Here is a 14,721-nt window from a genome sequence, read left to right as displayed (position 1 = left end):
GGCGCTGTAATGTAGATTACAGCAGTGTTTTTTATTTAGAAAAACGATCATTTTTGACGGAGTTATGACCTATTTTAGATTTATGCTAATGACTTTCTTAATGGACAACTGGGCGTGTTTTACTTTTTGACCAAGTGGGCGTTTTGGAGAGAAGTGTATGACTGTAGCGTCCATGGCCGCGGGCCGTCGGGTTTACTCACCTCCCGACGCCCGCAGCCATGGATCTGTCCGTTCGGCTGTGTCCCGTAGGGTGCGCGCGCACGCTCGTGCCCGGCCTTAAAGGGCCAGCGCGCGCAAATAGGAGGAAGTCATCATCATCAACTGCCACGATCTCCTGGTCTATAAGAAGGCCCCTGGCCTTCTAATCCTTGCCTGAGCGTTGTTAGTTTTCCGCGTCTGTCTTGCAAATGGTCCCTTAGTGTTTCCCGTTCCTGTTGTTACCCGTGCCTTCTTCCCCGTTCCTGTTTCCCGTGCTGTGCCTTAGTATCAAGTTGTGCCACGTCCGGTGTCTTCTGCCACGTCCGGAGGAATCCACCACGTCCTGTGTCATCTGCCACGTCCTGTGTCATCTGCCACGTGCAGAGGAATCTGCCACGTACTGTGTCATCTGCCACGTCCAGAGGAATCTGCCACGTCCGGAGGAATGCGCCACGTCCGGAGGAATCCGCCACGTCTGGCGCAACTTGCGGCTCCTGTGTCATCCGCCACGTTTGGCGCTGTCTGCTGCAACCATCTCCATCTGTACCAGAGCTGCGGCCCCCGTCTGGACTATCCAGGTACCCTTGTGCGGGACATTGTATTTCTGGGGTTTCCTGTGGTTTGGCCAGCTGCCTCCCCGCTACGGCGGTACGGCCTAGTGGGTCCACTAACCCGCTTCGTGACAATGACGCTGACCAATCAGTGACCAATCAGCGTCATACACTTCTCTCCATTCATTTACACAGCACATAGTAATCTTACTAGATCACTATGTGCAGCCACTTACACACACATTAACGTTACTGAAGTGTCCTGACAATGAATAGGCATCACCTACAGCCAGGACGCGATGTCTATTCAGAATCCTGACACCTCGGAAACGTTTGTGTGAGATTTACAGCAAGGCAAGTGTAATCTCGCGAGATTACGCTGTAACCCGTCATTTAAAACGAGATTACTCTTGCCTTGCTGTAAATCTCACACAAACGTTTCCGAAGTGTAAATGTAAATAAATAAATTTATCGGTGTATGGACTCAATACAAAGTCTATGGGCCCGTACTCCAATACATCGGCTTTCCGGAAAAAGCCGAACTGACACAAAGCAGCTGAGCGCTCACACGAGTGCTTCAGCTGCTTCGTTCTAGCAATTGGTGGGGGTCTCAGTGCTTGGACCCCCACCAATCCAAACTTCTGACATGTCACTATGACATGTCAGAAGTTTGTCGAACGTTTAGCTACACTTTAACTACGCCCCTGCCCCTGATGATGCTCATATTCCAGCATGAAACCGGTGTAATGTTTTATTATGATCCGTGTTTCAGAGACTAGTAATATTACACAGACAAAGATGGATGAAGCTTCTTCTTGTTAGTTGTTGTCTTGATCCCCAATTGTGACATCACTGCTGTATACTGCTCCCCGTGATGTGTGTACAATTGTGACATCACTGCTGTATACTGCTCCCCGTGATGTGTGTACAATTGTGACATCACCGCATTGTGACATCACTGCTGTATACTGCTCCCCGTGATGTGTGTACAATTGTGATGTCACGGAATCTGCAGGAAAATTACACGGTGTTATAGTGGGAGACTTAGTCTGGATATACACACGAAGAGATATAATCCAGGGCAAAATGCTGTTTCGACTGCTTCTCATTGTGAATGTGCTATTAGCGTCTGTGGAAGGCGCTCCTATCGATATCCGCAGATATGACTCAGGTGCGAGGAATAGGATAAGCACAGGTAAGAGCATCACCAGATATACACTGAATATGGGGTTAAGGCTAGATTTACACGAGCGTGTCTGTTTTGCACACATAAAAAATGTAGTGTTTTTCTTGCGTTGCAGTTCCGTTTGACATCCGTTCTTGTTCTCATAATTTGTCTTGCACCTGTTGTGTGAATCACGGACAGCACACGTATGTCGCCCGCGTGCTGTCCGTTTTTTTTTACGCATCCATTGTCTTCAATGTGCGGCGTGGTGCGCAAATACGCACCAAAATAGGATATGCAGTGAGTTTCATTTAACGGAAACACACGCTGTGCGAAAAACAACAGCATGTGGGAATAGCCCCATTGATTTTCATATACGCTTGTCTGAATAAGGCCTAATACTAGTAGGGACAGGTAAATAATCTGAGAGGACTGATCCAGTGTTCAGTCCAATAACCTATAGATTACACATGGAAGTCTAAGGCTGGATTTGTACATATTTTCAAAGCACAGCGTGCTCTAGTTTTGTTTGTTTTTTTCTGGTGTTTTATCCCATAGACTTCTCTCTAGGACTTCAAAAACACCAGAAAAAACGTACAAATGTCACAAAATAAAAAATTACCACTAAAAATGCATTTAAAATTGCCACTAAAAAGGCTTGAAACAACGGGTTATTTTCACACGAGTTTTAAAAAGCTGAATAAGAAGTGTGTGTGAATCCCGCCTAATACTGTCCTGTCCATGCCGGATACACTCACTAATAGATATAGCAGGAGAGCATTGGCGCGGTGTACAGAAGAGATATAGGGAATAGATGGAGTTTCTCATTTTCTCAGTAGAGTTGTACTTTAATGTCTCTTTTTACTTTCTAGACATCAGAGGAGATCTGCTATATGGTCCCTGCTCAAAGACATGCGGTAAGTAACACAAAACTGAGATCTGACTTATCTTATCATCATTTTATGGTCTGGGGGCTTAATATATACTCAGCGGTTGCTTGGTGGTCTCCTTCTTGTATTTTGCTGGGTTTTCACGTGTTATTCTATGTACTATGACCGGATGTGCGGTGTAGTCATCATACTGGGCTTATTGTAGTGTGTGAACGAGGTCTAATAGGGTCCAAGTCCTTTCATGAGGGTCAGACCCGCTTCATTACAGATAACAGGTTATCACTGTTATGTCACATTTGTAAAGTGACCGCGGATTATTAATAAGTCACATGATAAATAGAACGGGCGATTTTTCATGTGAGTTGCCGGTAATTTCGGCGTGTGACCCCCATTATGTTTTCCCTTTTCCAGGTTCTCATAACTCGGAATAATGTGATTCCTGCCCCGCAAGGAATAATAGCGATGACTTGTGGCGGTGATGATCATACATGGGATTATATTCATTCCTGGGGGGGGGCATTTATGATCTTTGTAGAATTTTTCGCACGTGATTGGATCTTCTATCTTTCTATTGTCACAGTCACATGATCAGAGGAAATGATCCTATGGGAATAAATCAATGAGGCGCCGTATACAATGTATATGTTAGTAGAGCGACATTTCTGAGATCTCTTATGGATATGTCTCTTCCACTAGAAGACTACAGGGAATTACACTGATAGATTGGGAGACGTTTCCGTGTTTTCACACAACTAATTGATGTTTCCTTTTGCCAGGCATTGGTATTCGGGTGGTCTATGTCACCAAAGGCTGCCCCCACCAAAAAGACAAATGTTTCTTCCGCATGGAGCAGTGCCAAGGACCTCAGGATTGTGGAGGTAAGTGACATAGTTACATAGCGAGTAAGATTGAAAAAACATAAATCCATCTAGTTCAGCCAAATATCCTGCAAGGTTCTTATTAAAAACAACCCCTATGAGGCCGGAAACATTTTCCTTCCACCTCCAAATATGGCGATCAGGATATAAATTTAAGGATTAATGCCCCATCCCCAGCGATCCAGTACAGATCCCTTATAATATTAGATTTTTCAGGAAAAGCATCCAGGCCACTTCTAGAATCTTTCAATGAATTAACATCCTGTGGCGGGGAGTTCCATGGTCTCACTGCTCTTACAGTAAAGAATCCACGTATATGATGATGGTGACACCTTCCTTCCTCTAGAAGTAGTGGATGCCCCTTATTTACAGGCCTGGATAGAAAAAGACAATGAGAGATCTCTGTACTGTCCATTAATATATATTATACATAGTTATTTGGTCACCCCTAAACTGTTTATCTTTCCAAACTAAAACCCCCATATTTAATCATATTACTGGGTACTGCAGTGCAACCATTCAATGTATTTGTTACCCACTTCTGAACCCGCTCCAGCTCTGCTATGTCTTTCTTATATACTAGTGCCCAAAACTCAATACAAAGGGCAATTTATTATTTGACATTTACCAGTTTTCTAGCGTGGACATATCGCAAATGGTTTAAAAATTGCAACTTGCACAACAAAAATATGACTTTTAAGACATTAGCGCCACTCATGCCACTTTAATAAAAAGTGGATGGGGCCCACAGAAAGGGCAGAGCCTACCACGGCCCGACAAACTTGCTGTAATTTACCACAGAAATAGGCGTAAATCATAGCGCAAATCTACTCCAGCTCAACTTTAAGTAGATTTGACTTCCTGGCACACGGACAATCAGAGATGCGCCTAATTTATTAAGACACATCTTACTCCAGAGCTCTTTACATTAAGACTGCCATCTGATACTCCAGTCCTAATAAATTCCCCCCAATATATCTATGTAGGGTCCGGTTATATGGTAAATATCCAGCCACTGCTAATTCATATCCAATGCTGCATCACTGACACTACACTGTGGTTACATCCCATACAAACAAGAACAAGGACATTTCCTGACAATCTTGGGGACATTAATTTTGGATAAAAAATTTGTATCAAAGGGATATTATTATTATTATAATTATTAATAATAATAATAATAAAAATAGTTATTATAATAATAGTAATAATAATGATAGTAATAATAATGATAGTAATAATAATAGTAATAATAATAATAATAATAGTAATAATATTAATAGTAATAATAATAATAATAATAATAATAATAATAATAATAATAATGATAGTAATAATAATAGTAATAATAATAGTAGTAATAATAATAGTAATAATAATAATTAATTATAGTAGACAAGTTATCTGATCACTTATTGCTTCTCCTTCTTCTCCAGTACATACCACTACTCCTGCGCCTCCAATACCATTTTGGAATAAATTCATTGTGACTTCTGCAGCTTCTACCGTCATCTCTCTACTTAAAAATAAATACGTTGCGGCTGCTGCCGGTTCTGTTGTCGCCATCTTCATCCTTGGAATGTTTTTTTCTCTCATCTATTACATCAGATATAAGTAAGTATTGTAAATAATGATTTCGTGTCCTGCTTTTACCATACTGACTTCCATGCACAGCCGTCTACTCACAAACCAGAGATTTCACAAGAATATTCTGCAGTTCCTTTCACGCTCTTCTCTATATAGACGAACAAAAGGATAACGACAAAATATCTGTCTGTGATTTGCCCGGATTTCATGTTGTATTAGAACAGTGGAGTCCAAATTCTCTGAAGTGCAAAGCCCTGACATGTGACGGAGCCACCCTTCCACGAAAGTCTTAAGCCGCCCATACACATTGTATGGCAGTCAGGCGAACACTTGATACATCCCCACAGGAACAAAGGATCGGGCATGTAGAAATTAAACATGCCGATCCCTTATGGGGTCACCTGTGGTAGGTTCTTATGTGGGCGACTGTTACTGGTGTAATTATTTTTATATCTGAATATTGGAGGGTTGTAGGTAAAAGAGTCATCACTGGGGGTTCAGTCCTGCTCTGCCCGTGATCCTTGGGGTGCCAATTCTATACCATCCATAAATGCAAATACATCTCAACATCGCAGGATCTTCTTGGTGCAAATAAAATTCTGCTTATTCCATTACATCCATATAACAGGGCAATGTTTCCCATGACATGGCAATGTTATATGGATATAATGGAATAAACAGCATATTCTATTTCTCTATGACGCTGGGATGTATTTACACTTCTGGATATTGGAGGGTATGTAATTCCAGGTTCCTCCAGCACATAACTCCTCAGTGCCATATATATGTTCTACACCGGAGTCTATATAGGAAATACTGTACCACCTCTTCTAGTTATAACATGACCCAGTAATGGGAATATTACAATGTAGACTTCTTGTGGCTCATGAACATGTCACTCTGGAGTTGTGCGCCCCTGGTGGTCTAATGGGGGCACATTACACCTCTATGTACATAATATAAAGTATTGCTAATTGTCACAGATGTAAAATGACTTGGGGTTAATGATTCAACAGATAGAAATAGATAAAATGAAGAAACATATGAAGCTTTATCACATTCTACAGAAAACAGAGATGATTCATGTCACTAATCCACAATATTACTTCCCTTATTACAATTATATAGAAAATCGATGAAGAAAAAATCCAAGAGAGATGTTGAGACCCAATGTACCATCGATGAAAGTAGAGAGAGTAGCGACCAAATCAATGGTAAATACGGTATAACAGATGTGACTTATTAATATCTATCTACATAGAACAATTTATAGGGGGGTTTTCTATCACTTGGACACTGGGAATTTTCTGGTTTGACTCTTTCATTTAATGAAATGTTTTTGCTAAAAAAAACAACCTAATCTATGAACATTTTCAGTAACGTCACTGGAGTCATCACAACTGCGCACTATATCGCAATGTATTTCCCAATGAACGCCTCTTATTGGCGAGGACGGAGTATTCCCGCTCCTCACACCATCCGGAGCCGTTCTCTGTAACGATCTGCCGTCTTGTGACATAACACTACCCACCATCACATACAGTTATTCCCACATGCACCAAAGGTAAAAGTGCAGCTTCACTTTACAGAAAAATCCTCCATTTTATAGATTATTCAATACAACACTCAATATAACCACTGGTCCACGATTGTATATTTGATCGGTTTCTCTATCTCGCTGCCATGATCATTAATCCGGGAACATGGTTATACAGGGAAACTAGGGGGATCCGTTATGTCGACAAAGAAAAGTGAAGGAATCCTAAATGTAGAGGCAGCTTCAGAGATTGTGTTTTTTTTATTCTCGTGGATTATTGTGCCATTCAAATACCTGTAAACGGTTAATAAATTAGCCTTTATTTTATCATTTCTGATTTCAATGTTCTGTGTTTCAGAAAAACGTCAGGACAAAATTAATATTATAACTGATGATGCTTCTCAAGGACTGGCTGAGAACATAGACATCAATGGAGACACTAAGATCTCCATGCCTGGACCCAATGATGAAACAATCAAAATCAGCCCAGATGACGTGGACACCACCTCTGATATTACAACCGATGATGCTTCTCATGGACTGGCTGAAAACAGAGATCTCATTGAAGATACTAAGATCTCCATGCCTGGATCTAATGATGTTTCCATCAATATCAGTCCAGAGGACGTGGACACCACCTCTGATATAACCGATAATGCTCCTTATGAATGGGCTGAAAACAGAGATATCATTGAAGACACTAAGATCTTCATGCCTGAATCCAATGATGTTACCATCAATGTCAGTCCAGATGACGTGGACATGGCTTCTGATAATATAACTGATGATGCTCCTCATGGACTGGCTGAAAACGGAGATCTCATTGAAGACACTAAGATCTCCATGCCTGGATCCAATGACGTAACGATCAACATCAGCCCAGAGGACGTGGACATCGCCTCTGACATTACAACCGATGAGGCTCATCATGGACTGGCTGAAACCAGAGATCTCATTGAAGACACTAAGATCTCCATGCCTGGATCCAAAAATGTAACCATCAATATCAGCCCAGAGGACGTGGACACCGCCTCTAACATTATAACCGATGATGCTTCTCATGGACGGGCTGAAAACATAGACATCATTGAAGACACTAAGAGCTCCATGCCTGGATCCAATGATGTAACCACCAATATCAGCCCATATCATGTGGACACCACCTCTGAAAGTAAGTTCTCAGGGCTTTTATCTTTTAATTTAGCCTTATAATATTACCCAATATTACTAATAAAATTACATAGTAACACACAAATTAACAAATCAAACAAGAGGATTGAGGGACGTGCTCAGAAGATATTACAATCTATGAGGAAATACGGATGACACAAAAAGTTAAAAGTGCTGTTTTGGTACAGCCATATCTTATGCTAAATAGGGTAGTACACATAAAGCTGCATGAACCGGTCACCAGCCAGTATCTGTGACTAAATTATGTTAATAATTTAGATCTGTGTATCATCCTCTTTATAGTCCTAGCCTATCACATCACATTACTGATACCTCCCAACATTTTAACCCTTATTCATGGGAAATTACTCAACCACGCCCCCATTATGAGGAACACCCACAGAACTGCCCAATTTGGGATTATATTTGCATAAGCCCCACCCTTTTAAGGTCCATTTCATGGGACATTTCAGAGAAATCAGGACGCGTATAGTGGGAAAATCCAGCAAAGACAGGATGTTCGGCAGGTGCGATATTACTGATCACTGGTGATGATGAATTGTAAGGAGCGAGAATTTTCCATTCTTCATATGATAAAGAGACTGATTGTTATTATAAGAAGTAGCTGCAGTTGTTCTAGTTTACATTGTGTGGATAAAAACCTGTCGACCGTGTCATTGGTGACAATATATTAGGGAATTGTTGCTTACGCCATTTCCTAATATTTTATGAATCTCGCTCCCAGGCTGACGGTGGAGTAGGAACAATGTCCATTATATTAACAGCTGATCTTATAGACTGCGTGTGTTTTACAGAACAACAAGAGGACAAAGAACATCTCCAACATCTTCCAAGTGCTGAGAAACATCTTGGGCAGAATAAGGAAGGAGTTGGATTTAACGCCTCTAAGACCAACACGTTTACAGGCAGCGCCAGTTATTCTTCACCAATGCAGGAATTACACAAACATCTTCTGGCGTATTTTGAAAAAGCTGCATCTTCTCCCAAATAAAAAGAAGGTAAGAATGTGAGAGTTTCTTAGAGCTCCATAAACCTCTTCATAAACTTTATGGTTGTCCTGAGATGTGGTCATCTAGTTACAGACTGCCACTTACTGTGACCTGTATTCTGCAATGGGAGATAGACCATTGTTATAATATCTACAGTGTCCTGATGGGGGGCAGAGAAGGAGCAGCGAACTGCAGAATCCCCCGGCTGCCCCGCTCATTATAATCTATGGCCATGTACATAGATCACTCCTCGCTGTGCTGCTAATTCCAGTTGTACTCGGCTCACATCATACAATGCAGGTGAAGTAACGTTATCACTCCATCTTCTGAGACCTTGTTGCGTCCATTGTCGTTTTATCCAATGTGAAGTATGTAAGTCTTCAGACTGCACATGTAATGGTGAGAACGATAATGAGGATGGTGACTATGATCCGGATTATCGCAGCAGGTGTAGCAGCAATGCAACGAACAAAACCTTATTTGATGCTCAAAACTTTTGCAAATCAAAATTGCTGTTTATCCTCTTCCCCTTCAACCTGCAGTAACTCAGACTAGATGACAGCTGGAGCTTTTAGTAGCACGGACGTATCAGATGTGTCCTTGGCTACTAAAGTGCCTTCCTGCAAAAGAGACACCTTTGCAGACTTTTTGTTTTTTTGCAGCATATGTATTCTATTAAATAAAACATATTTTCTAATTAAAAAATGTGGCACTGTTTGTCTTCCGCAGCTTGTATGACTTACAATACAATACAAACTGCTGGATGCCATTCAGTGCTCATCCTGTCAGATAAACTTATTGTCTGGTCAGACTCCAGCCCATCTCTCTGCTCCCCTGAAAGTTTAAAGGGTTTCCAGTGAGAAGAAATCGATGGCCTATCCACAGAATAGGCCATCATTATATGATCAGTGGGTGTCCGAATCTCAGAACCCCTGCCAATTTCCCTTACTGCTCCATACTGTGAAACATTAACACACTTGTAGCTGCGGTTCCAAGTTTTTTACAGCCTTCTCCCATTTACTTTATTGGGAAAAGGCTGTAATACTGTAAACCGCCACTACAAGTGTGTTAATGTTTCACAGTAAAAAGCAGTGACAAGAATGACGGGGGAAGCAGGACTTGCAAGAGCTCTGTGGCCACCTCAAAACAGCTCATTTGTGGGGGCGCCGAGAGTCGGACTCCCACTGATCAAATATTAATGATCAATTTCTTCTCACTGCAAAACTCCTTTAATCTCCGCTGTCAGCTTAGATTAGTGTTCAGGAGAGCAGAGGGGCTGGAAAATGAGCCGCCAGTAAGATCGTCCAAAATGTTTTCATTAAAACCAATTGCAAATATGTTTTATTTAATAAAATACATACAGTGCAATGAGAAAATCCCGCAAAGGAGTCCATAGCCTTTAAGATGAAAATCTGAGCACTGATTGGTTGCTATGGGCAATAAGGTCCGATTTTATGTTAGAGTTTTAATATTTGAGGCCCATGGGTGACTTTAATAGTTCACAATCTGTAACTATTCCTGTTATTGACCGTCCAATGTTATAAAGTAGAACACTATAAAATGTGAATGATCTGATAATGTATTAATACCTCATTAAGCTTCTCATTTTGTTTTATCTCAACAACAGCATGACGCCATGGACATTATAATAGACATAATCACTTCTCAACATCATAAGACGTCATCTTCGATTGTCCATGACTGCACTGGTTATAGAGAACAAAGGATCCTGGCCTTAATTTCCACACAAGGCAAATATGAACTAAACAAATGTATCAATACTTTGATGCTATTTAGACTTTCACCGCAATGAGCAGCAGGGCTCTGCTTTGCTCAAGACATAACTATAATGTTTCCAAACAACCACAAACTTTTGCATGCAGTGGTGGTCATAATTACAAATCTGCCATGACCTGTGCTGTTACTGATTTCAGTGGTTCAAACATTATAGCTCTACACGGATAATTGGGGAAACTGGACCTGGAGTTTCTGCAATTCCAAAGCTTGCATTGAGAAAGAAAACAAGACCAACCTCACAGACTAAGTCAAATGAATTTCCTGTGACCTCTTCCTCAGAAAAGCATCCCAAGGAATTAGTATGCGTCTCTTTTGGCGAAAAGAGTACCAGCAAACCTAGGTCCACCTCAAAGGATTTTTTTCTGCGCCTGTGGCTCGGCTGAGTCACAGTGCCAACCTGGACTTGACCAATCTTTGGACTATAGATCCATATACCCGGAGTCTTTGTGAAATAAACTCACAAGGAAAGACAAATCTCGCTGCCTGTGGCTCGGCTGAGTCACAGTGCGAAACCTCATTAAAAAATGACAATTGTCTCTGCCTGTGGCTCGACTGAGTCATAGTGCTTAACATCATTAAAAAGGACAATTATCGCTGCCTGTGACTCGGCTGAGTCACAGTGCCATCTTGGACATAAGTGCCACCTGCCACCGATTTGTGCCAGCTATCAAGATTACTCGGTGAAAAGTTTGAATAACCTTCATCACCATTACTAACAGAAGAGACTGTATTTACAAACCGTCTCCAGTTGAAAGGATGATTTTTAAGACTGCATTTTCAAGACTGCTACTGGTTACCCCTTACATAATTTAGAATATTGATACATGTATGCCAACTTTATGGAAAAAAATGTTGTAGTCATGCTATTTCAATAAAAATATGAACATCTAAACATAGTGTTTTATTATATAAGTAGAACATTACTATAGAAAACTGTCTGTACCCTGACACATGCTGGTTTACCACACATTCTGGATTACTAGAAAGGTATAGTGAAATGTTGCTGAAAGTTATGAAACAGAATCCGTAGCGGATTCAGTATAATAATCTAGGGAGTGGCTGAAAAAAAGCAGTGTGGCATGGGGAATTTTGCTTTGTTCGGTCACGCTCCTCATTACGCCTTTAAATATTTAAGACACATTTTCGACACATTGTCGAAATCTTTGGCCCCTCACTTCTACAGCCCATCCCCACCCTCTATACCAACACAGATTGAGACTCCAGACCGGACCCATAAATAAATCCAGACACTAAACCCATATATAAATTCAGAAACACCCCCAAACTAATTTAGACCCAAGACCAGACCCTAAAATTAATTAAGACTTTAAACCACTGTATTACGTAAGACCCCAGACCCCTAAATTAATTCCGACTTCAAACCAGAGGCCTAAATTAATGCAGACCTTAGACCAGACCCTTAAATTACCTCAGATTTAAGATCAGACTTCATTAATTCCAACTCCAGACCAGCCCCCTACATCCATTCAGACCCCAGCCCAGACCTCGACATTACTTTAGACCCCAGATCAGAACCCTAAATTAATTCAAACACCAGACCAGACCCCTTAAATAATCAGACCTCAAGAAAGACCCCTCTATATACTCACCTCTCCTCGCACCTTTATGCTGGACAGCCTCAGGACCTAGAAAGATGGTGGAGCCTGGAGCTAAAGAGAAGCAAGGAGAGTATTACAAGCTGTTATAATAATAATAATAATCTTTATTTATATAGCGCCAACATATTACGCAGCACTTTACAATTTAGAGGGGACATGAAACAAACAATATCAGACATTACATAGTGACAAAGTTCATTTACAATTCAAATCTGGGGAGTGAGGACCCTGCTCGCAAGAGCTTACAATCTATGGGGAAATAAGGGAGACACAAAGTGTAATAGTGTTTGTTCTGTACAATGGTCCGGCCATTTTCATACACATGCGGTGGTAACAAAGCTGCATGAGCCGGTCACCAGCCAGTATCCGTTTATGACGGACATGAAGAGAAGGAGTGTGAGGGAATCTTATTCTGATGACTAATCTAAATGGAGGGCCATGGAAAGGAGTCAGATTAGGGAATGTTATAGGCCTGTCTAAATAGATGTGTTTTCAGGGCACGTTTAAAACTGTGGATATTGGGAATTAATCTGATTGTCTGGGGTAGCACATTCCAGTGGACGGGTGCAGCACGAGAGAAATCCTGGAGACGGCAGTGGGAGGTTCGGATTATGGAGGATTTTAATCTAAGGTCGTTGGCAGAACGTAGAGCCCGAGTAGGGTGGTAGACAGAGATGAGGGAGGAGATGTAAGGAGGTGCAGCACTGTGGAGAGCTTTGTAGGTGAGAGTAATAAGTTTGAATTTTATTCGGAAGGGGATGGGCAACCAGTGCAGTGACTGGCACAGATTAGAGGCGTTGGTGTAGCGGTTGGTCATAAAGATGAGCCTGGCTGCTGCATTGAGGATAGATTGGAGAGGAGAGAGTTTAGTGAGGGGAAGACCGACTAGTAATGAGTTACAGTAGTCAAGACGAGAGTGAATCAGAGCAACAATGAGAGTTTTGGCGGTTTCCTCCGTAAGAAAAGAGCGGATTCTGGAGATGTTTTTGAGGTGAAAATGACAGGAGCGTGAAAGTGATTGTATGTGAGGAGTAAAGGAAAGATCTGAGTCAAAAGTAACCCCGAGACAGCGGGCGTGCTGCTTAGGAGTGATGGTAGTGTCACACACAGAGATGGAGACATCAGGTTTAGGGAGGTTAGTAGATGGTGGGAACACAAGGAGCTCAGTTTTAGAAAGATTCAGTTTCAGATAGAGAGAGGACATGATGTTAGAGACAGCGGACAGACAATCACTGGTGTTCTGTATTAGAGCAGGGGTGATGTCAAGGGAAGAGGTATATAATTGGGTGTCATCAGCGTAGAGATGGTACTGGAAGCCAAATCTGCTGATGGTTTGTCCAATAGGAGCTGTGTAGAGAGAAAAGAGCAGCGGACCTAGGACTGATCCCTGAGGAACCCCGATATCAAGGGGAAGAGGAGAAGAAGTGGAACCAGCAAATGACACACTGAATGAGCGGTCAGAGAGATAGGAGGAAAACCAAGAGAGAGCCGCGTCCTTGAGGCCAATAGAGTGGAGCATGTTAAGTAGGAGTTTGTGGTCTACAGTGTCAAAGGCTGCAGAGAGATCCAAAAGAATAAGGAGAGAGGATTTACCGTCCGATTTAGCCGCCAAGAGATCATTTGAGACTTTAGTAAGGGTAGTTTCTGTGGAGTGTAGAGTGCTGAAACCAGATTGTAAGGGGTCAAGAATGGAGTTAGCAGAGAGATAGCGGATAAGGCGAGAGTAGACCAAGCATTCCAGGAGTTTGGAGATGAAGGGCAGATTAGAGACTGGTCGGTAGTTGGCAGCGCTGGATGGGTCAAGAGTTGGTTTTTTCAATAATGGGTTTATAATGGCATGTTTAAAAGCGGAGGGAAAGATACCAGCGGAAAGAGAGAGGTTAAATATTTTAGTGAGGTGACTAGTGACAGCCGGGGAGAGGGACTGGAGGAGGTGTGAGGGGACAGGATCACTAGGGCAGGTAGTAGGACGAGAAGAAGAGAGGAGCCTCGAGACTTCTTCTTCAGTTATTGGGTCAAATGCTGAGAGTGAAGAAGAGGGAGTGCGGTGGGGAAGGGGATCGATGTTACTAGGGGACTGGGAGATAATATCATGCCGAATGTTGTCAATTTTAACTTTAAAATAATTGGCCTGGTCTTCAGCACTGAGGTCTGTGATTGGCGTCTGCACTTTAGGACTAAGGAGGGAGTGAAAAGTATCAAAGAGGCGTTTTGGATTATTAGATAGTGTGGAGATGAGAGAAGTGAAGTAGACTTGTTTGGCGCGGTGAAGGGCAGAGTTGTAAGTTTTGAGCATAAATTTGTAATGGAGGAAATCTG

At 41.8% G+C, this 14,721-nt stretch overlaps 1 protein-coding gene across 1 annotated transcript; it reads left to right on the top strand.

Annotated features, from left to right (window-relative positions):
• The first annotated feature begins 6,397 nt into the window (after positions 1-6,397).
• LOC142661514 (uncharacterized) lies at positions 6,398-11,611 on the top strand. Its single transcript, XM_075838925.1, has 4 exons — positions 6,398-6,483; positions 7,165-7,977; positions 8,792-8,995; positions 10,614-11,611. The coding sequence occupies exons 1-3, from the start codon at positions 6,405-6,407 to the stop codon at positions 8,986-8,988; spliced, it is 1,089 nt and encodes a 362-aa protein (XP_075695040.1). The 5' UTR covers positions 6,398-6,404; the 3' UTR covers positions 8,989-8,995; positions 10,614-11,611.
• Positions 11,612-14,721: the final 3,110 nt, after the last annotated feature.

Source organism: Rhinoderma darwinii, chromosome 10 (genome assembly GCF_050947455.1).
Source record: "Rhinoderma darwinii isolate aRhiDar2 chromosome 10, aRhiDar2.hap1, whole genome shotgun sequence".
NCBI lineage: Eukaryota > Metazoa > Chordata > Amphibia > Anura > Rhinodermatidae > Rhinoderma > Rhinoderma darwinii.
Note: the sequence above shows the minus strand (reverse complement) of the source record. Positions and strands in the feature narration are given on the sequence as shown.

What these genes read in the sequence shown, in the direction of transcription:
- LOC142661514 (XM_075838925.1), top strand. Translation starts at nt 6,405, where the DNA reads ATGAAGAAAAAATCCAAGAGAGATGTTGAGACCCAATGTACCATCGAT. An exon ending in GAGTAGCGACCAAATCAATG is followed by an intron (nt 6,484 to 7,164) that starts GTAAATACGGTA and finishes TCTGTGTTTCAG; the next exon opens with AAAAACGTCAGGACAAAATT. An exon ending in TGTGGACACCACCTCTGAAA is followed by an intron (nt 7,978 to 8,791) that starts GTAAGTTCTCAG and finishes TGTGTTTTACAG; the next exon opens with AACAACAAGAGGACAAAGAA.